At 30.9% G+C, this 22,611-nt stretch overlaps 2 protein-coding genes across 2 annotated transcripts in view; one reads left to right on the forward strand and one right to left on the reverse strand.

Annotated features, from left to right (window-relative positions):
• The first annotated feature begins 333 nt into the window (after positions 1–333).
• LOC111702755 (uncharacterized) lies at positions 334–17,774 on the forward strand. The gene is made up of 8 exons (XM_023474536.1): positions 334–537; positions 4,966–5,022; positions 6,273–6,351; positions 9,196–9,572; positions 9,676–10,441; positions 12,955–13,008; positions 15,073–15,162; positions 16,867–17,774. Exons 4-8 carry the CDS (start codon positions 9,296–9,298, stop codon positions 16,967–16,969), a joined length of 1,290 nt encoding a protein of 429 aa, XP_023330304.1. The 5' UTR covers positions 334–537; positions 4,966–5,022; positions 6,273–6,351; positions 9,196–9,295; the 3' UTR covers positions 16,970–17,774.
• A 3,476-nt stretch (positions 17,775–21,250) lies between these two features.
• LOC111702745 (zinc finger protein-like 1 homolog) overlaps positions 21,251–22,611 on the reverse strand; it is a gene marked incomplete in the record, with an annotated part of 10,364 nt that continues 9,003 nt past the window's right edge. The window contains 1 exon segment of the mRNA XM_023474527.1: positions 21,251–22,504. Within this exon segment, the coding sequence (XP_023330295.1) occupies positions 22,489–22,504 (16 nt within the window).

Below are 22,611 nucleotides of genomic sequence, written 5' to 3' on the forward strand. Positions count from 1 at the left end.
ACTTTCCATTTTCATAATATTAAATTTTTTCTTTTTCTTCTTTCGTTTTCACTTTCTCTTTCCAGGGTTTTTATTTTTCCCCCAAAATACATTTTTTCAATTTTTTTATTCATCAATTATTAAGTTTCAAGGGTTTTTTATACATACTGCAAGTGTTTGATACTGTCAAAGAGTGATAGATATTTACTTTATTTAATTGATGTACACTAAGGATACGGAGGATAGGGTTTGTGTATCTTTTATTGCTACGCATTTGGACTGCTCAGAAACTGGTGAAAATATTTCACTGCACATTGTTGTATTTCCTGTTAATTTGACTAATCAAATCAAAATCGTCTTTCTTTACCACAGATTTATGTGCACCGCTTACCTTGGATATTGATTATTTAGATAATGAAGAGGATATAGAGGATATAGATGATATAGAGGATAGTGAGGATATTGAGGATATAGATGATATAGAGGATATTGAGGATGCGGAAAATCAGGGAAATCAGGAAACAAGAACTTTGTTAAAATCTTCAAACACAGATTTAGGTTTGTACAAAGAGCACAGTTTTCAAATAGAAATTTTAAATTTTTAAATTCCATAAATTTATTTATTCGAAGATTTATGTATTTATTTTCAAATAAAATGTTATTGAACCATTGTTCAACTTGATGAAAATGAAAATTCTAAATATTTAATCCTTAAAAGACTGGGGGGGGGGGGGGGGGTGGCGCAGTGCCCCCAGAGGTTCTAGAGTTTTTTATTGCTAAACTCTCTCATTGAAAGGTCTTGTATTAGAAATGGTATAAATCATTGGTAATTCAGAAAATTCCGCTTACTTCTTTTTATCACATTTGTGCTCAAAAGTTTTCTTAGATAATTAAGCTCTTCAGAAATGATCTAAAACAGCTCACAATTTAAAAGATAACTAGGTGCAAGCCTTTTATTCAAAAAGGCATTTAAAAATGACTTAAACGATGTACTTCTTGCCGTTCTTGCAACCTCATAATTTAAGCTAAAGAACTTAATTCTTAAATCAGATTATACTGATGGTTACAATTTAAATTCAAACTTTGGGAACTCCTATAGACTGTTTGACCCTGCAAATAAAACTTTTAAAAATATTGTTTTGTTTCTAATCCATAAAGTTTAATTAATGAGGGTTCAAAATACATTCTTATTGATTATCTTAACACAAAAAAAGTATTAAATGATTTTTGACTTTATGAATAAATTTCAATTTTGCTTCTTTGATGGTTCAACTTATAAAGTTTTCTTTTAGGTTCTCAAAGAGAAATATAATTTTATATAGGGGTTGGGTTTTTAGAAAATTAGAGATATATATACAACAATACGTTACATTGAAAGTACATGACTAAATTTTAGGAAGCTAAGGCTAGTTGTACATTAAACACAGAGCCCAAAACTTAGGACATACAGGGTGTCCCATATCATATTAGATCGTTAATTAGTCTAAATTATGTTTTTTTGGGACTAATAAGAAATTATAAGAAGAATATATCATTTCGTAAAATTGAATAAGGCTTATATAAATTTTTTCTTGCAGAAAATGTTAGGTTTTTCGAGTATTATGGGTTTAATTTGGCATTGAAGCTTGGAGATAGTCTAATATGATATGGGACGCTCTGTAGTATCACCATGAAACCCAGTATCGGAAACCCGTTTTCATGAATGGGGTCAAGCAGTTTTGTAGATACCATTTTTTTTGTTATGAATTATTATTTTAATTGGTTTCTTTCCATTCTATTTTATTTTTTCATTTTCTTAATATTAAAATCTACGCAAATGTATAGACCCCAAAAAGGAAACTGGGGAGTTTCGTTCAATGATGCTCTCTTAAATCGACTCAAAGTAGAGAATACTTTATAGAGGATAAATAAGGAGGTCAAAGTGTACATTTCATGTAATATGTTCATAAATTGTGCGCAAAACATCACAACAATACCGTAAAATTTGTTTAGATAAAGCATAAAAAAAAAATTGTCGTTTATAAGTGGATGTAATAGTTTGTCTTTCCAGGGCACTAAGTATTTTAGAACACAAAGGTATACAGTACGCTTATAGTACGGTACCAGTTCAAAAAAATGGCGGTTTTTCACTTTTTTCCCACTAAATTTCACTCTTCAGATATTCTGTATAACTCTGTGACTACAGTGCAGCATATATATTACATACATACTTGTAGAAACGTAGGTGGGCGTCGGCAATAATTTATTAGGTTTGCTGGTTGGTTGGTTGTCAGTTGGTTGATAGGTTCGTTGGTCGGGCTCCTCAACTCTGACACAAGTTGCAAATAATTTCATTAACTGATATATTTCAAACCTGCAATAGAATGCAGATATAATAAAAATAAATGATAATATATTAATGTAGTTGAAAAATTCATAATATATCTTACTAGTTTTCCGTGTCGGAGTAAAAGGAGTGATTAAGGGGCTGAGGTTTTTTTGGATAGATTAAAACATTTGTAAATAATTCGGAAAATATAAGCTTACGGGGGGGGGGTTAGAAGTTGTATTTACGATCAACATTGGGGGGTGCCAAGGGCTTGAGGATGAAAAGATTAAATATGAGAATAAAGGTGAATATAAATGAGATTGATTGATTGACAGGAATTGGAAAGGAGAAGATGAGGTATATGTCATGGTATAGGTATAAATTAACATTACTATTTTAAGAACAAAATATAATGATTGCATTACATTAATTTGTCATGAATTGGTGTCATTAAATAATGAAAGAATGTTGATAATCGGCATGTAAAGAGAAGATTTAATTTGAATTGAACTGATTAGAGACTTGAAGTTTGATAAATAAATAAAATTAATAATAATAAAGTTAAAATTGCTGTATTGTTGAATAAATGAATAAAATTATTGAGAATAAAGTTAAAATTGTTGTATTGTTGGATAAGTAAACAAAATTAATAAAATAAGATGAAATTAATGTATAGCGTAATATTTTGCTCATTTTGTAACTTGGGAAAGTTGACTGACGGTGCATGACTATATATTTGAGCTCACGATTTTAACGTGATCCGAGTGATGTCTTGAGGGTGAATTCAACCGGGTTTATATAATGAGGTTAAAACAACATCTTTTCCTCATATTGTTATTCTCAAATCAAGTGAAATAAAATTGTAATAAATATAAGAATTAAGATTCTGAAATTGTATTTTGGATTTAAATCTTTGGAATGAACTTGATTTTAATAAATTATACTGAATGAAAAGATATTATGTTTTCCTTGGAAATTTTTTTTTGAAAAATGAAAATTAAATATGATTGGAAACCCTGTAACGGGAATTCAATGAACTCTCCTGACCCTAATTCTCCTGATTCTAATTCTCCTGCTCCAGATTTTTCTGATTCTCCTGCTCCTAATTCTTCTGATTCTCCTCTCTTGATTCTCCTGCTCCTGGATCTTCTGATTCTCCTGATTTATCTGATTCTCCTGCTCCTGATTCTCTTGGTTCTCCTGCTCCTAATTCTCCTGATTCTCCTGATTCCGATTCTCTGCTCCTAATTTTCTGATTCTCCTGCTCCTGGTTATTCTGATTCTCCCGATTCTCCTGCTCCTGATTATTCTGATTCTCCTCCTCCTAATTCTCTTGGTTCTCCTGCTCCTGGTTTGGTTGGATGATGGGGTTCGGTCAAAGGATCTGGTGATCTTATTTCGCCCGGTTTTCCAGGCTCTCTTGGTTCTCCTGGTTCTCCTACTCCGGATTCTCCTAATTCTCCTGCTCCTGATTTTCCTAATTCTCCTATTCCTGATTCTCCTGCTCCTGATTTTTCTGATTCTCCTGTGCGAGACAGAAATTCCAGTAGGTCATAGAAATCCCAGAGATGGACGGGAATATGTGAGCTGCAGAAGGAGTTGAGGATGTCCATGGCAGTTTATCAGGTTTCATTTAGGTCAGAGCAGTCGTAAAGGTAGATTCCAATTTGTTTTCCAGGTAATAAGTGTACAATTTGTCAATGGCTAACAGTTTATGGATGTTGTTCCCATGAATTGCGCGTTGGAACATAGAGGTTTGGGGCAGGATGGGGTGGTCGGCAAGATTGGGATTGGTCAGGATGGTATTGCTGTTGTTCAGGGTTACATCCGGGTTGCGGACGTGGTTGATCGGTGTGCTGGAGATTACAATCCCTGTTGTAGGCAGGGTGAACTTCTGGTGCATGTTTTCTGAGGTTCCTAGAGAGGGGTCTCGGTGTTGGTAGATTTGATTACTCCATGAATATAATTCTGTTGGAGGGATTTCATGACGTCCATCCTAGATGTTTCGGATCATTTAGTTTGAAATGTAGAAATGTAGGTGTGCGTCGACAATAATTTGTCTCCTTTTTTCCTTTTGACCATTTTTATAATTTAAGTTTAGTAAATATAAAACAATTTTGTGGTGAAAATTTATTGTGCAACCAAATTATCCAAGGTCTGAGATTCTTAAAGAGATCATATTTCAGAATAATCCATGAAATAAACAAAAAAACAAGAAGGGGCAAAAAGTTTTATTTTTCATTTTTGCTCTTATAACAATCTGAGTGAATTTGTCTTTTTTTAATTTTTATTCCTTTCGGTAAATTTTTACATCTTCTTATATATTATTTGTTTACTTTACATTTGGATTTTGAATATTTTCACATATATTTACAAAGATATCCTCATACATACATTTTAATTTTTTATATTTTATAAAATTTTTGCGTTGTTAAATATTATTTTCAAATATTTCAATCTTGTATTTCACATAAATTTTTATATGACTTTAATCCTTTTCAATGATTTTCCCTTCTTTTACACATTTTTAATCTTTAAAGAATTTTTCAGGCATTTAAATATGTTTTATTTTTATTTTTTAAAATTTCTTCTTTTTAAAACACTTCTAATCTATTTCTGTAATTTTATATATTTCTAAGAGTTTAAATATTTTTGTTTAATTCTGTATATTTTGGTAGGAGGTCGTCTGAAAAACAGTAAATCCGCTGGAAGTCTTTCAAAATATCATTTTAGAGGTTAGGCATTTTTTTTATTTAATTTACAAAATCAAGCCTAAAAACTTTAAAGAATATGTAAACTCGATTTTATGCTTTATTTATAGTTTCTAAATAAATATTAAAATTAATTTTCTAAAATAAGAAATATGATAAATATTCAATTTTTTTCTATGATAAGTGAGTTTTATTAGTTTTTATTTGACGATGATGGTTTCTTACTCAGTTCTCTGTTCTGATATTTTCATTATTTTGTGTTTTTTTCCCGACACTTTGTGTACATTGAATACTGCGCACTTATATGCACAATAGAAATAGAGGGGTTTGTTCGGTTTGTAAACACTCTGTATACTCTCTTTACAAACTGCATATTCAAGGAGAACAGAGGTTCACAGTTTTGTATGATATAGCGCTGATCTACAATGATTAATTCCACTGTGGCAACTTTATCTAAAAAGAAATTAAATTTTGCCGCAAACTTAAATGTTTTAATTCTTATATCTTTGCAAATCAATGTCGTAGACCTTTGATATTTCAAACAAAGAATTCTGTCAGATCAAATAGACTAATTTAGATTCTGCAATTCTAAAGTTTTGACCAGGTTTTCAACTCTGAAGAAAGACAGCTCAGTTTTGTTAGTGTGCCATGTCAGCTTAAAACCATTTTGATTTAAATAATAACAAATATTTACAATAAAAATATTGTAAACATTAAAAATTATTATAAACAATAATAAACATTGTGAACAATAAGAAATATGGTGAACAATAAGAAATATTGTGAACAATAAGAAACATTGTGGTGAACAATAAGAAATATTGTGAACAATAAGAAATATTGTGAACAATAAGACATATTGTGAACAATAAGAAATACTGTGAACAATAAGAAATATTGTGAACAATAAGAAATATTGTGAACAATAAGAAATATTGTGAACAATAAGAAATATTGTGAACAATAAGAAATATTGTGAACAATTATTGTAAACAACTACAAATAACTACAAATATTGTAGACAACTACAAATATTGTAAACAACTACAAATATTGTAAACAACTACAAATATTGTAAACAACTACAAATATTGTAAACAACTACAAATAATGTAAAAATAATTTTGTAACATGGATTGTTGAAAGTCGCAATTTTAAAGCACAAAATTTAATCTTAAAAGGTTATTTTTTCCCCCCACTCGACAAAGTAAATAGATGGTAAAAACTCTGACCATCTCGTAAGTTCTTCTTGATACTATATAAACAATCTCTAGGTGTAAACAGGGAGAAGGCATTACTTGACTGGAGGAATTGGACCGGGAGAAGGTTTTATAAATCCTCGTTGTCAACAAGGAATATCAATTCAACATTTTTTTATTTTAACTCAAAATTACTCACGTCAAAGACTTTCAAATATTAGTTTGAACCCTGCTAATTCCAATATGTAAAGACAACCAAAATAATCAGTTTTGTCAATTACCACTATGTCAACTGGGTCAGATTTACCGTAGGCGTAATGTACAGTACATCCTAGTTGAGCACACTTGTTAGAGTTTCATCATAGAGTTTATATAGAGAGGAATTAAAAGAATCTCTCGGTATGAATTTTTTCAGTCCCATTCAGCCTGAAAGGGAGTTCAAAGTGTACAAATCATGTAAATGTTCACAAATTATATGCAGTAGAGTACATTAATACAGTATGTTCCCTAGGCTATCCATTTCAATTTCGAATTTTTTAAACTGTTAAATAAACTTTATAATGAATTAGGTGAATAAAAACATCATTTGATTTATAGTTATAACGGAACATCATTATTTGTAAAGTGGAAGGCATAGAGTCAATGTGAAATGATCATTGATCAATTATGAAACCAGCCTATTTCATAATTTGGTTTTCTTTTAACAATAATTTTAGATTTTCTATAAAATGATATTCCAGGGCCAAACAGGTTATATAGCATAAATATGTGAAGTACACCTGCAGTATGGAAACAGTACAACAAAATGGCCGTTTTACACTTTTTTCTAGTAAATTCCTCTCTATATATTCTATTCTCTATGAGTTTCATACTTTTCGGTCATAATTAACGAGGTTATAGTGTATAGAGTGATGATGTACGCTAATCCTTTACTAATTGTATAAGCCAGGAACTATACCGAGAGCGTACTGCATATTTGTTTATTATAAATAGATTCTGGTCTAACCTATAATATATAATTATTAGTAAACAGTGGTAAGTGTACAGAGCTGGGAATTTTAGAATGGATAAACTTTAATCCTGACTTCTTTATCCGAATATCCACTGTGGAAACTTTTCATTTTAGTCCTTAATCCACTCATTTTCTCTCTCCTTGGATATCCGTTAATTGTTTTCTCCAATGAGAATATTTCTGTTCTCTCATTGGTTGCCCGCTTTTCTCTGATTGGCTGCTACAGTTTTTCAGATGATTAAATATTAATTTGAATTTTATCGTTTTTCATACACTTTGAAGATAATCTTGCAAGATTATGTTAATCTGGAGATTAAGAAAAAGAGTGGATTAAGCCTTAATCCCGATATCCACCATTCAAAAGTTCCCAGCTCTGTACTGCTAACTGAGCACACAGGTAGAGAACTATCATCCCCCCTGGTCATAATTTTTCAAAATTGTGTACTAAAGTTGAATTCTGCATGTTATTGTATTAAACTAGTTCTGGCCGAGAAAAAAATTGTAAACAGAATTAAGTTAGTCAGGGAGTGTGTTTGACTGGAGCAGGAGCATGGACTACGATTTTGTGCTTAATAGGAAAAATTCTAAAAACCTGAGTGCTGGGCCCATTCTAATTCGGGATTCCCAGAATTATTTATATTGGAAGAAAACATGGTATCTTGGTAACAAAATATTAATGGTTCAGATATTTAAAATTGAAATAAAACTTTTTAGTACAAAAAGCAAAACAAAAATAAAATAAATCTTTAGCTTGGGGAAAATGAAAAAAACAATTTAAAATTTATGGCTTCGGGCTTCACTGAACAATTTTAACAAAATAAAGGAATTGAGTCTCTGCCGCTTACTCTGATTTTCTGATCTTTGCAACCCAACGTAGGAGACCTTTGATATTTCAAACTATGATTTCTGTTAAATGAACAATTTAATCTAAGTTCGAAATATAAAAGGTTTACACCATCAGGTTGCAAATAATATAGGGATTGGCGCTACGACATCTGCTCTAGTTCCATTTGATCTATCAAGTCATTTGCTCTATACGTCATTTGCTCTATATTTAATATGCTCTATACCTCATTTTCTGTATGACTAAACAAGTCATTTGCTCTATAACCTAAAAATGCACTATAAAATAGCTTTTATTTGAATTCCTGAGCGTAACTTGACTATGAAATGCGAGAATTTTTTTTGGAAAATTCGCAAATTGCAGTTTTAATCAGTTCTTCAAAGTTCATCATGACAGAGAGACGGCTCAATAATAAGAGGGGTAAAAAAAACCTAATATGTGGTGAAAACTATATTTATTCTACTCTAAACAAACAGGGTGTCTCTCAGTACTGGAGATGTCTTGAATATAGAAGGCAGAATTGTTCTGCCGTGGCTAAAACTTTGCATAGGTGGTAAATATATTCTGAACTTGCCTGAGCACAGACATCCATTAGATATTACTCAGATAAACTTCCGGTTAACTGAATGTGATGCGTTGAATAAAGCAATAGAAAACCCAGATGACGTGTTATGTCATAGATCAATTGACGTATAGAGAAGATGACATATAGAGCAAACGTCGTGATCTATGAGCTAAAGAGCAAATGGTTAATAGAGCAAATGGAACTAAAGCAAATGGCCATAGAGCAAATGGAATTAGAACAAATGTCGTAGCGCCATAGGGATTAGAACATTATAGTTTGTGGCAAAAACTCAGATCCTTTAAATATCTAAAAATAAAAATTATTTTTGGGAAAATAAGAAAATTGCTTAAAATTTATGGACTTCAATGAACAATCTTTTCAAATAACTGAATGATCAAAATGATAAAATTAAACCAAAACATTTTTAAAACTAAGTTTTCCAAAGCATACTTTCTAAGTTTGTTAGACGATATCATGGAATTAAAACTTCAAACTTCTCTTTGCTCGAGAATTCTAACTTTTTTTAAGATTTTAATTAAAGAACTATTGGTTTAAAGTTGAATTGAAATATGTTCAGAGATTTAAATGAACCTTTGATCAAAGATGAACAAAGATCTGATTCCGATCTTCAAACAACTTTTAATTGCCAATTTGAAGCGCCATGTTTGAGCTCCATAATGAATAAATCCTATCCTACAGACACAAATTATTTTACTTCTCCAGCGCATAATCTCCATTCTTCTTCATCTGCCGACAATTTTCTCCATTCTTCTCCATTACCCTCCAAACATGTTACATCATCTCAACACCCCTCCTCCATTCTACCAACCTCCAATAAAGTATGTCTAATGTCTTCCAAACCGACTCGAACCTCCATTTTTCATTCCTCCGGCTTTTCATCTGAAAAGTTTGAAATTAAATCATCATCTAGGCGAGATATCTGGTCTCCCTCAGGGAACTAAATATTCAATATTTCAACATTATTTTACACAATTCACAGGCAACAAACTCAAAAATACATCAAGTTTAAAACTTTTTTCAATATTTGGTTTAACAGAATCAAATCTAGCGCTGAAAACATACAATCCCTCCGATGGTTTAGGGATCAGCTACTCTGAGAATAAAGGGATCAATTACTTTGATGGTTTAGGGATCAACTACTCTGAAGATAAAGCAATCGATTGCTTTGATGGTTTAGAGATCAATTCCTCTGTAGATAAAGGGATCAATAACACTGATAGTGTAGGGATCAACGACTCAAAAGATTTGGAGATGAAGGGAACCCCGGGGCAAGAAGATCATAAAGAAATCTGTAAAACTGGTGATCAATATGGTTTAGGAAGTTCAAATGGGAAAGAAATTAACAGAAATTCTGAAGTGAATCTGAGAAATAGTGTCTCTGATGGGAAACCAAAGAACATAAGTTCTGATGGGAAAACAAAGACTGATATCTCTAATGGGAAAACAAGGACTGGCATCTCTGATGGGAAAACAAGGACTGGCATCTCTGATGGGAAACCAAAGACTTGTATCTCTGATGGGAAACCAAAGACTTGTATCTCTGATGGGAAACCAAAGAACGGGAGCTCTGATGGGAAAGTTAGAAGTGGAAGTTCTGATGGGAAAGCCAGGAATGATGAATCGTCTGCCTGCAACACTTTTATCTTTAATCAGCTAATATTTACCCGAAAGAGTAGCATCGGAACTACTGATGGAAAATCAGATGATAAATCAATACAAGTAATTTCTCCGACCAGACATCTCATCAACCCAACCTATCCTTCATACCCAAACAAACAATCCAGTTCACCATTCAGCAAAAGGAACAGTTTTATTTAATTAGAAGTAATTATGCAGAGGGTTAGTGGTTACCCACAAAGAATGAGACTGTTAAAACGACATGAAACTCGTATAAAAGACCATTCTAAAGTTTAACTAAGTCTTCAGTTTTGAATATAGCTATAAACTAAATGATTTGGCAAATAAAAGAACAAGTTTACAGTTGCAAGGAATCATGAATATAGGAAACAGACCGTATAAATTCCGCACAGTCGTCTTTGAAGTCTCATCCTTTGTGGGTAACCCTATATCAATAGTTTAGGAGATGAGCTGAAATATATTTAAAATATATCATTCTCCCTGTCTCCTCTGTCACGGGTGCAACATTTGTTTAATAAGTGAACAATATATATATCTAAGAAGGTTTGGTTTAAAATCATTCTTGCAGCGAGTTCACTGCTTTCAATATTGCTGGGGGGGGGGGATACAGAAGATGGGAATACAATTGCCTCTATATCCCTTTTAAACTTAGCTTGGCACATTTTCATATTTTTATTCTATTTTCCTAGTATAAAATATTTTATTCTATATTTTCCTAGAATAAGATTATTGTATTCTATTTTCCTAGTATAAAATATTTCATTCTATATTTTCCTAGAATAAGATTATTGTATTCTATTTTCCTAGTATAAAATATTTTATTCTATATTTTCCTAGAATAAGATATTTTCTTCTATTTTCCTAGAATAAAATATTTTCTTCTATTTTCCTAGTACAAAATATTTTATTTATTTTTTTCCTAGAGTAAAATTATTTTATTCTATTTTCCTAGAATAAAATATTCTATTCTATTTTCCTAGAATAAAATATTCTATTCTATTTTCCTAGAATAAAATATTTATTCTATTTTCCTAGAATAAAATATTTTATTCTATTTTCCTAGAATAAAATATTTTATTCTATGTTCCTGGAATAAAATATTCTATTCTATTTTTTCCTAGATTAAAATATTTTATTCTACTTTCCTACAGTAAAATTATTTTATTCTATTTTTCTAGAATAAAATACTGTTAAAGGGTCTTTAGACGTAATTTAATTTAAGTATTTTAGAGTATTTAATCTAAGTATTTTAGAGTATTTAATTTAAGTATTTTAGAGTAGCATATTTGATTCACAACGGTACTTGAAATTCTGTCTACAATCCGTTTAAGATAATTTGAAAATATTTTCGAGAACTATAATATTCAGATTTCAGAATATTCAATATTGGGTTGAATAAATCTGGAATAAATTTAGAATAAAGCAAATATGGGATTTTAGCAGAATCCTTAATAGAAAGATTAGAGAAATTATATCATTCATGAAGATTTTTCATAATTACAAATTTAAAAAAAAGTTAAAAACTATTTTCAATTAACCTGGTGAAATTTTTAACGCCGTCAGAAATGAAAATTGAAAACCCTGAAAACTTATTTTAAATTTATTAAAGAGGTTAAGTTTGTCAAAATTAAAAAAAAAATCTAAGGAAATTTTGTTTATAACTTCGAAATATCAATTTTCTATAGAAGTGGCAAACAATAAAGATTTTCTTTCAATTGTTGGAAAACTGCTTTTAACATAAAAAGGCGATATTTTCAAGAGATGCTAGTAACAGAACAGCCTCTTTAAAGAAAAAAGAAATTAATATTTTCAAAATATGCTCTTGCTTAAGTAGTTAAAACCAGTTGCGAGCGTTTTTGCGCATAAAATATGCAAGCATTCGATCTGTCTTCAGGGATATGAGAAAAGTTGTGAATTTGACATGCCCCTCTTCGGGTCTGTCCTAGTGAACGATTTTTGGACCCCCCCCCAACATTTTTTAATTGTGAAATTCGAAATGTTTTGTGAACATCTTGGCCATTTTCCCCTATTTTGTGATTGTTTTATGAGTTAGGGTAAAAAAAAACACTCATCCCATCATATGAATTCGTCAATTATAGATATTTATATAGATATTGATTTTTGTGTAAAACTATGAATAGTTTTGCTTCGTAAAACTTATCCTTCTATAGTTTTCCTTGATAAATTCGTCAGTTGATTTTGGTTGGATTATTTTTTTTATTTATCACTGCAAATTTTTTGTCAGTGAACTTTCCATCTTGATGAAAATAACATTTCATCGTGCCCGTGGGTTGTTTTTATTTAAGAAAAATAAGGAAAAAATTATGATGAAGGAAAATGTACGTTTCAGATTTTTTGTTTCCTCTCTATATATGTATATTGCAGCCCGATATAGTACATTTTCAAATTAATATACAATAGGAGCTTACGTATTTTGCTTACAAAAAGTGTACTGCAGTTTCTTGCAGAAACAAATTAGTTTGGTTGTTTATAGTTCTTCTAGAAACTATTAATCACTGTAAACAAAGATTCATGACTTCATAAAGTATTTTCGTTGAATCTATTAAACAAAAAATGTATATTTGTTTAATGGAGGTTCCTTGTGTATATTTCTTGCAGCTCCTGTTATCTATGTATCTGAATAAGATCTGAAATACAAACTGCGGAAATGAAGTAGGAAACAGAACCCGGAGACAGCAAGCATTGTTTCTATCAACAGCCAAACCAGTAGGTACGGAGTTTCATACTAACCATCTTATACATTTATGTGTTTTAAACTCGGAACCCAGTAGGTAGGGAGTTTCATACTAACCATCTTATACATTTATGTGTTCCGAACTCGACACCCAGTAGGTAGGGAGTTTCATACTAACCATCTTATACATTTATGTGTTCCGAACTCGGAACCCAGTAGGTAGGGAGTTTCATACTAACCATCTTATACAATTATGTGTTCCGAACTCAGAACCCAGTAGGTAGGGAGTTTCATACTAACCATCTTATACAATTATGTGTTCCGAACTCAGAACTTTTTTGTTGCAAATCTCGAAATCAATCATTAAGCTCCATCTTAAGCAGATCTACGGATTAATCTAATTCCACTCCGATACCCTCCCGAGATAACTTTAATCGAGAGATCAAACATTGATCTTCAAATTTAAAAGTGCCAACATTGGATATCAAGATCAGATGTTCAACATTATTGATACTCCACAGAAAAGGGATCTATAGGGATATCTTGTGGTGGATATACTTTACAGGGATATCTTGTGGTGGATATACTCTATAGGGATATCTTGTGGTGGATATACTTTACAGAGATATCTTGTGGTGGATATACTCTATAGTGATATCTTGTGGTGGATATACTCTACAGGGATATCTTGTGGTGGATATACTCTATCGGGATATATTGTGGTGGATGGATATACTCTACAGGGATATCTTGTGTTGGATATACTCTACAGGGATATCTTGTGGTGAATGGATATACTCTACTGGGATAACTTTGATTTAGTTACAGCCAATTTTTACAGAATTGAATCAGATTCTATATTTTGGGTATATTTTCGGTAAATGGTTTTAATGGACATTTTCAATTCTTTGTATTTTATTAAAATTTTAGCCTTATGAAAAATCTTTTTATATCCATTTTTAAATCGTTTTTTATTAAATCCTCGAAAGTTAATTAGATGGCGGAGCTCCTATTTCTTTTAAATACTATATATCTTCATGTTTCAACCGGGTTTAATTACACAAGATACATAAACTAAATCAAAACCATTAATTTTAGAATGAGAGAGTTGGTGAGTTTATAAAAGTATTTAAAATTATATTTTTTGGTGGATAGATCTCTTTCTGCTTTAACTTGAGATACTTAAACGTGTTTTGAGGCCATAATGTTTAAAGGGTTTGCTATATTTTTATGATCATATCTGGTCACTGAATACAAATAAATTGAGTTTTTAAGAAGAAAATACTTTTGTTTCATGAACATGCATGGTGTACCTAAATACTCCATGTTTAACAAACAAACAACGATATTATGGGATATCATTTTTTTTAAATGTTTACGCAAAAATAGGTGAACCTTTTTTTTGAGTAAACACAAATAAACAAATACTTTTTGAGTAAACACAAATAAACAAATACTTTTTGAGTAAACACAAATAAACAAATACTTTTTGAGTAAACACAAATATACAAATACTTTTTGAGTAAACACAAACAAACAAATACTTTTGAGTAAACACAAATATACAAATACTTTTGAGTAAACACAAATATACAAATACTTTTTGAGCAAACACAAATAAACAAATACTTTTTGAGCAAACACAAATAAACAAATACTGTTTGAGTAAACACAAATAAACAAATAATTTTTGAGTAAACACAAATATACAAATACTTTTTGAGCAAACACAAATAAACAAATACTGTTTGAGTAAACACAAATAAACAAATACTTTTTGAGTAAACATAAACAAACAAATACTTTTTGAGTAAACACAAACAAACAAATATTGCATACCAATATTTTGTGAAGAATTAAGGAGATGCAACGAATATAACTAAGAAAATTAAAGTAAAATTGGAAAATCATTAAATCTGGGGTAAAAAGTGGGTTCGTCATTTAATTCAATTTTCAATAACCTAGCAGTTCTTTTACCTAAAGTTTTTAAGAATTTACAAAACAGGTTTCATTTTCTTAGATGTAGTGCAGATTTGATCTATATCATTTTGCATTTTTTTGTATGTTTTCTGTACTGTACTGTAGTGGTTTTATGTACAGGGTTGTAGAACTATGTACCTTCCCGTCCTACTGTTTCTGGGATAGGATTGGAATCATCATCTCTTCTAGAGTTAATGATGTAGCTTTCAGGTAAATAAAGGGTTAATGTTATAACCGAATAGCTCCCCCCCCGTACTAGATTAAAAGGATATATATTTAACTTTTTTCAAAATCTTCCTAAATTATCTATCGTTTAATATAACATTTTTTAAACATTTTAAACTCAAGCCAAAAAACATTTATTGTTATATTGCCATTTTCACTAGAAGTACGTTATAAATATTTAATAAATTTGTATTTTGTCCATTTTGGTTATTGGGCTCGAATATTTAGCTTCACTTTTGGATAAACAATGAAATGAATTTATCCACTATAAGAAGAATCAATCATTGTATTGAGAGGAAGCAGTTTCAGGGTTTCTTTCAATAAAACCAAACAACTAGTTTTGTCTTGGTAGACTTGTGAATATAATGAGCAAGTTTCTTTAGATGTTTATTTTCAATATTTCTCTTATACACAGTAAACTCGTCCAAAGTCACATACAGGGGGTCCCAAAAAACACGGGAATTCAGTGACGAATTGGATATAGTCTTTGTTATGAATTAGCATTGTAATACCTGATTTCAAAAGCCATAATATTATTGTCTGCTAGAGTTTATTTTATGAAAAGGGTAAAAGACTGTAAAGATGTGTCTATAATGTCTCCGCAAGATGAACAGTGAAGACGGACAAGTTTACTCTGTTTGTATACTGTAATTTTCTTGTTTTACTAAGTACAACCGTATGCAGTCAAAACATAAACAAACACAATGTGAACATAGCAGACGAAACTCTTACAGATTACAGCTTTCTCAGTAGGTATCATCTATACTAAATCAAAGAATTATCTAAAAGACAATATCGAATTCGTCACTGAATTCCCATGTTTATTGGGACACCCTGTACTTGAAATATACAAAATGGTTAAGATATATAAGTTGATAAATATGCATACACAATTATGCATACAATCTAAAGATTGGTTTTCGGGTTCCTCTCAATACAATAACTTTTATATTGATAAATTCATCTTGGAAAAAACAGTGGAGTTAAAATTGAAACTACCTGCTTTGACAGACAAACAGTAACGTCGTCTTTTATAAATATATCAAAGCTAAATCAATCATAGAAAATTATTTGTGCCCCCCCCCCTCCCCCATACGTTGTACGCCATGTAAAATCTTTTAGAGTAAAATTTCTAACCAACTGCGTTGGGACAGATGAAACTGTGGAATAGGAAGACATTAGAAAATCCTATGTGTTTTTGATGTTATAGCTTTTAATGTTTTAATGTTCATTGAACTCTTTAAAATTATAACTTGAGTCTACTGGTCGTCTTCCTATTCCACAGTTTACTGGTCGTACTGTCGCCATTCAATTTGGACCATCGAGATATTAGGACAGATTAAATAAATTTCCAACTTTTCTTTTCTGATTTTTATGCATTTCAATATCTTCTATTTCTTGACACTTTTAAATGGTATAAGTTGCATAGCTATAAAATTGATTGAAATTTAAAACAGGAAAACAAAACTTTTTTTAAAAATTTGATTAAATAACAAAAAGTGTAAGTTCTTTTATTTATAGATTTGATTTATATAATCTTATATTTGACAGGAAACATCTATTCTGTATTATTTATGAAATATCAAATAATATTGTTTCATTTTCTCCCGAAACAGGGGGTAAAAAGAAACTTTTGTTTTCCGATTTATCTAAATATTAATACTAAAATAATGTTTGTTTGTTGTTTAGGTGGATTATGATAATTCTGTTTGTTTTCTACATCTCCGTTGCTGCTTTTTCCTTCATTCTACTCATCACTATACCATTCACATTCAATACATCGGGTAAATAGAAAGCTTTCTCCTGTCTCATCATGAGAAAATATGCAATAGACAATTTTAGACTAGACCCATTAACCTAACTATCGAGAATATCAAGAATATCAAGAATATCAAGAATATTGAAGGGTTGTAAACCCATTCAATTCTCCAAAGTGTTGAAAGCTGAGGACCAGGTTAATAAAAACCTGCAGACTGCAATTAATATTTGGAAAAGCCTAAAATTAACTATATAACCTGAGCTGGGAACTATTAAATATACGACGCAAGTTCAACTAATTCTTTTCTTTCGGGGAGATAATCAAAATTCAGAAATCCATTTTAAATGTATCGACTTAACTAATCTTTGTAAAGGTATCTGTAAGCGTGATTTCAAGTTACCCTTCATACAGAGATGACGTTGTCCAATTTACAAGCTACAAGTCTGTTCTAGTATGAATTAGATATCAATGTTTATAATTTTTATTATTTTTAATAGAGGCAAAAAGCGACTTGAGCATTTCACGGTATAGTAACAGTTCGCCCAATCACGTTTCACCCAAATTACATTTCACCCAACTCACGTTTCGCCCAAACTCCACTTACTTAAGAGTTTCACCCCCCCCCCCAAAAAAAAAATTCTTGCCAATTTTATTTTGTATATAAAAATTTTATCTTTGGATTCATAAAAGTTGTATACATAAGGACACAGTTGATATCTAGTATATATTCTAGTACTGCTCAAGTTAGACATCCACTTGGAGTCAAAACATGAACTCCTTGATGAAGTTAGGATTGAAGGTTTGGAGTGAAACCTTAAGATTTGCCATCCGGACTGACCGACGTTCAGTTCTAGATTGGTTTGGGTCGGCACGTCTGACTGTAACCAGCTCTTGTAGCTTGGTCCTGGCCAAGCTATCCTCCGTTTTGAACATTTATATAATTAGCTACATGTAACTGCGCCGCCATGTTGAGCTCCAATGTGGTTTGCAGATTTCGAGCACAAAAGTTGCGGATTTACAACAATATGCATTAATATATTTGACCCCAGCTTTGTTTTTATGCATGAATGTACCCACTCAGATTAGAATTTTTTAACCAATCTAACAAGATTCCCATGATTCTCCTGATTTCCCCAATAAAAATTTGAGGTCCAGGAGTTTATGAGTTATGATCGGAAATTGGGCAATACATTCATGTGCATGGGTGAAACTCTGAAGTAGGTGTAATTTGGGCGAAACATGAGTTGGGTGAATCGTAATTTGGGTGAAACGTAGTATTGGGTGAAACGTTAATTCACCAAAAATTGGGTGAAATGTGATTGGCGAACTGTTACCACACCCATTTCTACTGCAGGAAAACAGACTTGAGATATAGACAATATCTTCATTGATCAGATGTTAGTTTCAAGTGTATCGATGTGAATCGGACTTTGCCATCTTCGTATGGAGGGTCACTAGAAATTTCACTTACAGTCACTTTAAATGAGTTTTTATCTTTCCACACCAAAGTTATATCTTCTGAAAACAATCTAACTCCCTGCAAACAGAATAATACATTGTTTAGTTTGCATATTGTATTCCAGATTTCTATATAGTTAAACATCTCATCTAGTTTCAAATATTCATCAATTTATACTGTACAATTCTATGTATATCTATCTATCTATCTATCTGTCTGTATTCAATAAACGTCAAAACCGAATGGGCCCAAATTTTGTGTGGGACATCACGTGACCCCAGGAAATGTTTATAGATAATACAAATTTCAAAAATTTACATTTACATTAAATTTTAAAAATCCACGAAATATTTTTAGAATATCCGCAAACTTTTTGTTTTTGTTTTATAACGTATATAAAGAGAAAATGCTCACAATTGGAATAGAAGATGGGCGCGAAGCGCCTGGTAAGCCTAGTATATTATATATATGTATATCCTAAAAATATGGAATTCAATTGCAACACCAAACCCTGCTCTGAATTTAAACCTGATCAAATTCTGATACAAAATCAGAAATATATAAAGTTATATGTTTGAGCTGTATTCCAAGTTGGGCCAAACATAAAGCCCATTGCATTCTTACTTAAAGGGATCACATTAACTGAATATATTCCCTTTAATAATGCAAAATACCCTTTAAAGGGACTTTTGTTATAATTTAAAGTGATTCTGTATTAAAAGAGGGGTATTCCCGATTCTCAATTAAAAGAGGAACATGCCCGATTCTCAATTAAAAGAGGGGCATGCCCGATTCTCAATTAAAAGAGGAGCATGTCCGTTTCTCAATTAAAAGAGGGGCATGCCCGATTCTCAATTAAAAGAGGGGCATGCCCGATTTTCAATTAAAAGAGAAGCATGTCCGATTCTCAATTAAAAGAGGGGCATGTCCGATTTGCAAAATTACTTTTTAAACCTTTATCAATAGTGTAGAATGTTTAGTCGTTTCCTTGCTAACTTCTCACAATTAACTACATTGTAACTTTAAGCGGAAATCAGTCATTTTTAAAAAGAGGGACAAAAGTGGCTCCTTTATTCTCGATTAGATAAAGCTTTCAAGAGTATCCTTGTACATTGGACATGTCACTCTATACATGAAGGAACACTTGAAGTTCCGTTTACAGTCCCTTTAAGGATCTATCTGATAGCGTAAGAATAAGAATGCTTCCTAAATGTTGTAATCTTAAGTTTCCACCATCTAGAAAGAACGGAAAAGAACTACTCACAAATGATAAAATTTCAGAGACGACATTACGTATTCATTAATTAACAATAGGGGTTCATCCTTATTATGATGATCCGGTTAATATAAAAAAATCCCTTTGAAAGTTCACAAAATCCGAATTTATATGTTAAGAATCCTATTAAGCAATGTGCAATGTCCATGTCATAAATAAATAAGAATGTAAAAACGACGAGTTCTGATATTGAATATTCAATATTCATGGTAAAAAAAGGGTTTGAGATCAAAGCATAAGTTTTGACAAATATTGAATAGACACAAGTTCTGTTCAACACAGAAAATTGAAATAAAATGTTTTTTTAACATAAATATTCTGTGATAAATATAAATACATATGATAAATGTCTAAATATTGAATTTGTTCAAAAATTCCTAAAAGTTGTGAATTTACTAACTATTATACAAAAATCTGCACTTTATGTAATATGATAAAGTTCAAAAATAAATGTTCATTGAATTTTTAAAATCAAAATATGTAACTCACAAGGATTGCAAGTATTATAGTTTAATGATGTAGAGTGCACCTACAGGGTTACCCTCAAAGAATGAGGCTGCAATGACGACCCAAAACTCTAAACATATGATGATTTGAAACTTCATAAGCCAGTTTAGGCTTGCAAGCAACCCTGAATACCAAGATAACGACAAAACTAATTCCGCACAGTCGGCACTAAAGTTGTATCCTTTGTGGTAACCCAGTAAACTTCGAAGTAGTTTTGACGACGACGATGACCCTGAGTACATAAAATGTAAAATTTAAAATTGTCAAGTTTAGAGGAAAACCTTCAATCAGGGTGGTACAGTGTGTACGACATCCATTTAATCGTTTATAGCTTAAAATTGCTATTTTGAGTAATAATCAGATAATTTAAAAACTATGTATAAAGTTGCTATAAAAGTTTTCTTGCAGAAAATAATAAGTTTTTTTAAAAGTATTATGTGCGATATATGTTTTGGTGTTAAAGCTTGGAGATAGTCTAATATATGTGACGCTCTGTATGCGTTATCATTGAATTGGGTTATTTTCTAAACGAAAATTATTTTTCTATGTACATTGTACATACATGGTCGCCATTTATATCAACAAATTGAAGACGACCTAGTTTTCCTTTTAGAGAGATAAAAGATTATTTAAATATTGGCAACAAAAAGTTGGTTTCATATTTAGGCCTTTCTAATATTTACAGTTGCATGGAATCCTGAATATAAGGAAACAGACAGTGGTTTAGACTTTTAAAATGTTTTACAATATGAGAAGGTTCCAAAATTTTGTAACTTTATTCTGTAGAAGTTTGCTTTTATCAAACATGCAAATTTGTTACCCTAGAAAAAGGCAACGATCGTTTTTGCCTTATATTTTCACCTAAGATAACAAATATGAAGGTTTAATTAAAGCAAACTTCTACAGAATTCAATTTTGAATCGTTGGACCATTCTCAGATTGTCGTGAAACCTTTTAAAAGTTAACCGATCGAAAAACGAAACAAAAAACGATCGTTTAACGATCGTTTTCAAAAAAGATTAACAACCATAGTATAACGAGAAATTCAAACGTTTGACTTCTTAAAATTGGGTTTCAAGCTTAAATATATATTTCATTATACTTGCAAAATTATGTATAAATATGTGTGTCGAACATTAGATTAAAACATATAAGTTCTAAAAACTTGATATTCCGTGGGGTATAGGGATGGAATTAGTTAACAAAAACAGAAATATTTAAGATTTAACACATTCCATACCAATTCACAATTTAATATTCGGTATCCGTCACCATTCTCTTCTCAATAATAGTAAATTCACACATTTCTCAATAATAATTCTTACAACTAAAATCCATTGTGATAAATGTTTAAAATTAAAAAATAGTTTTGAAAATAACATAATTTCTTTTCTGAATGAAAGGATATTCTTTGAAAAGAATGTTTATCCCTTCACTTATCAATTAAAAATATTGCAGATAAAGTAAAATAATGTATCATATTTAGAAGAATTTTGTTTATTATCACTTGTCAGTATGCTAGGAATTCGTAAACCAAAATTAACGTTTAAGATAAACACTTGACTGAAATATAGACTCGCACCAAATTATGGAAAATAAATAAGAGAAATTGGTAGTTTAAAAATTGAAAAATGCTTTTAATTATCTAAAATAAATTGAAAAAATGTTACTGTTCAATACATTGCATACAAATTACAGATATTAACTAATTTTATAGTAACTATTGCTTTTAACTCCGTAAATTTTTAAACTTGCTTGTTAGAAAAAAAGTGAAGAACAAACTAGAAATGTGCAATCAAAAATCTTTAAAATATGAAAACTTTTTTTTTAAATTTTTTGAATGGTAACAAGCAAACATCACAGATATTGTTAAATGCATACTTTATAACGGAAGGAAAAAGAAATTAGAATTTCAGTTAATAAATACAAAATTATCAGAGGTTAAATTTAACATTGATCTAATAAGGTTGAGAGTGGCTTAAGAGTGAAGATAAAATTTAAAGTGGCTCCCTATTTTTAGATAAATGTCTTGTCATGTCCGATTCACTACAGTACCCATATAAGGAAGATATAGTCCTTTTTATATCTAAGACAGTGTTCAATTCTGTTTATTTCCGTTGTTGAATCTGTAGCAAAAATTCTTGAGTAACTTTTATAGAATAACCACATTTGAAAATGTCAGAAAACAAGGATATCTCGTTTAAAGGGCACCGCGGTGAACAGGATATGCCACTCTAAATAACGTTACAGTCCCTGTAAATTAGTCTGATGAAATCTTCTATATTGTATCCGCCATGTTTCCCGTGTTATCTAAATATCACCAACCCTGAAATAAATAATACGTTTTGTTTCGTAATCAACATGTTTTAAAAATAAAACCTCTTTACAGAAAGTCGATGGTTTCTGAATTTATCCCGGGGGGGGGGGGGGGGG

Source organism: Eurytemora carolleeae, unplaced genomic scaffold (genome assembly GCF_000591075.1).
Source record: "Eurytemora carolleeae unplaced genomic scaffold, Eaff_2.0 scaffold309, whole genome shotgun sequence".
In the NCBI taxonomy this organism is placed as follows: Eukaryota; Metazoa; Arthropoda; class Copepoda; order Calanoida; family Temoridae; genus Eurytemora; species Eurytemora carolleeae.

Excerpts from the sequence above, each read along its gene's own strand:
- LOC111702755 (XM_023474536.1), top strand. The coding sequence starts at position 9,296 with ATGAATAAATCCTATCCTACAGACACAAATTATTTTACTTCTCCAGCG. Across the intron at positions 9,573-9,675 it reads AGATATCTGGTCTCCCTCAG|AATCAAATCTAGCGCTGAAA; the intron begins GGAACTAAATAT and ends TTGGTTTAACAG. Across the intron at positions 15,163-16,866 it reads GTTAATGATGTAGCTTTCAG|GTGGATTATGATAATTCTGT; the intron begins GTAAATAAAGGG and ends TTTGTTGTTTAG.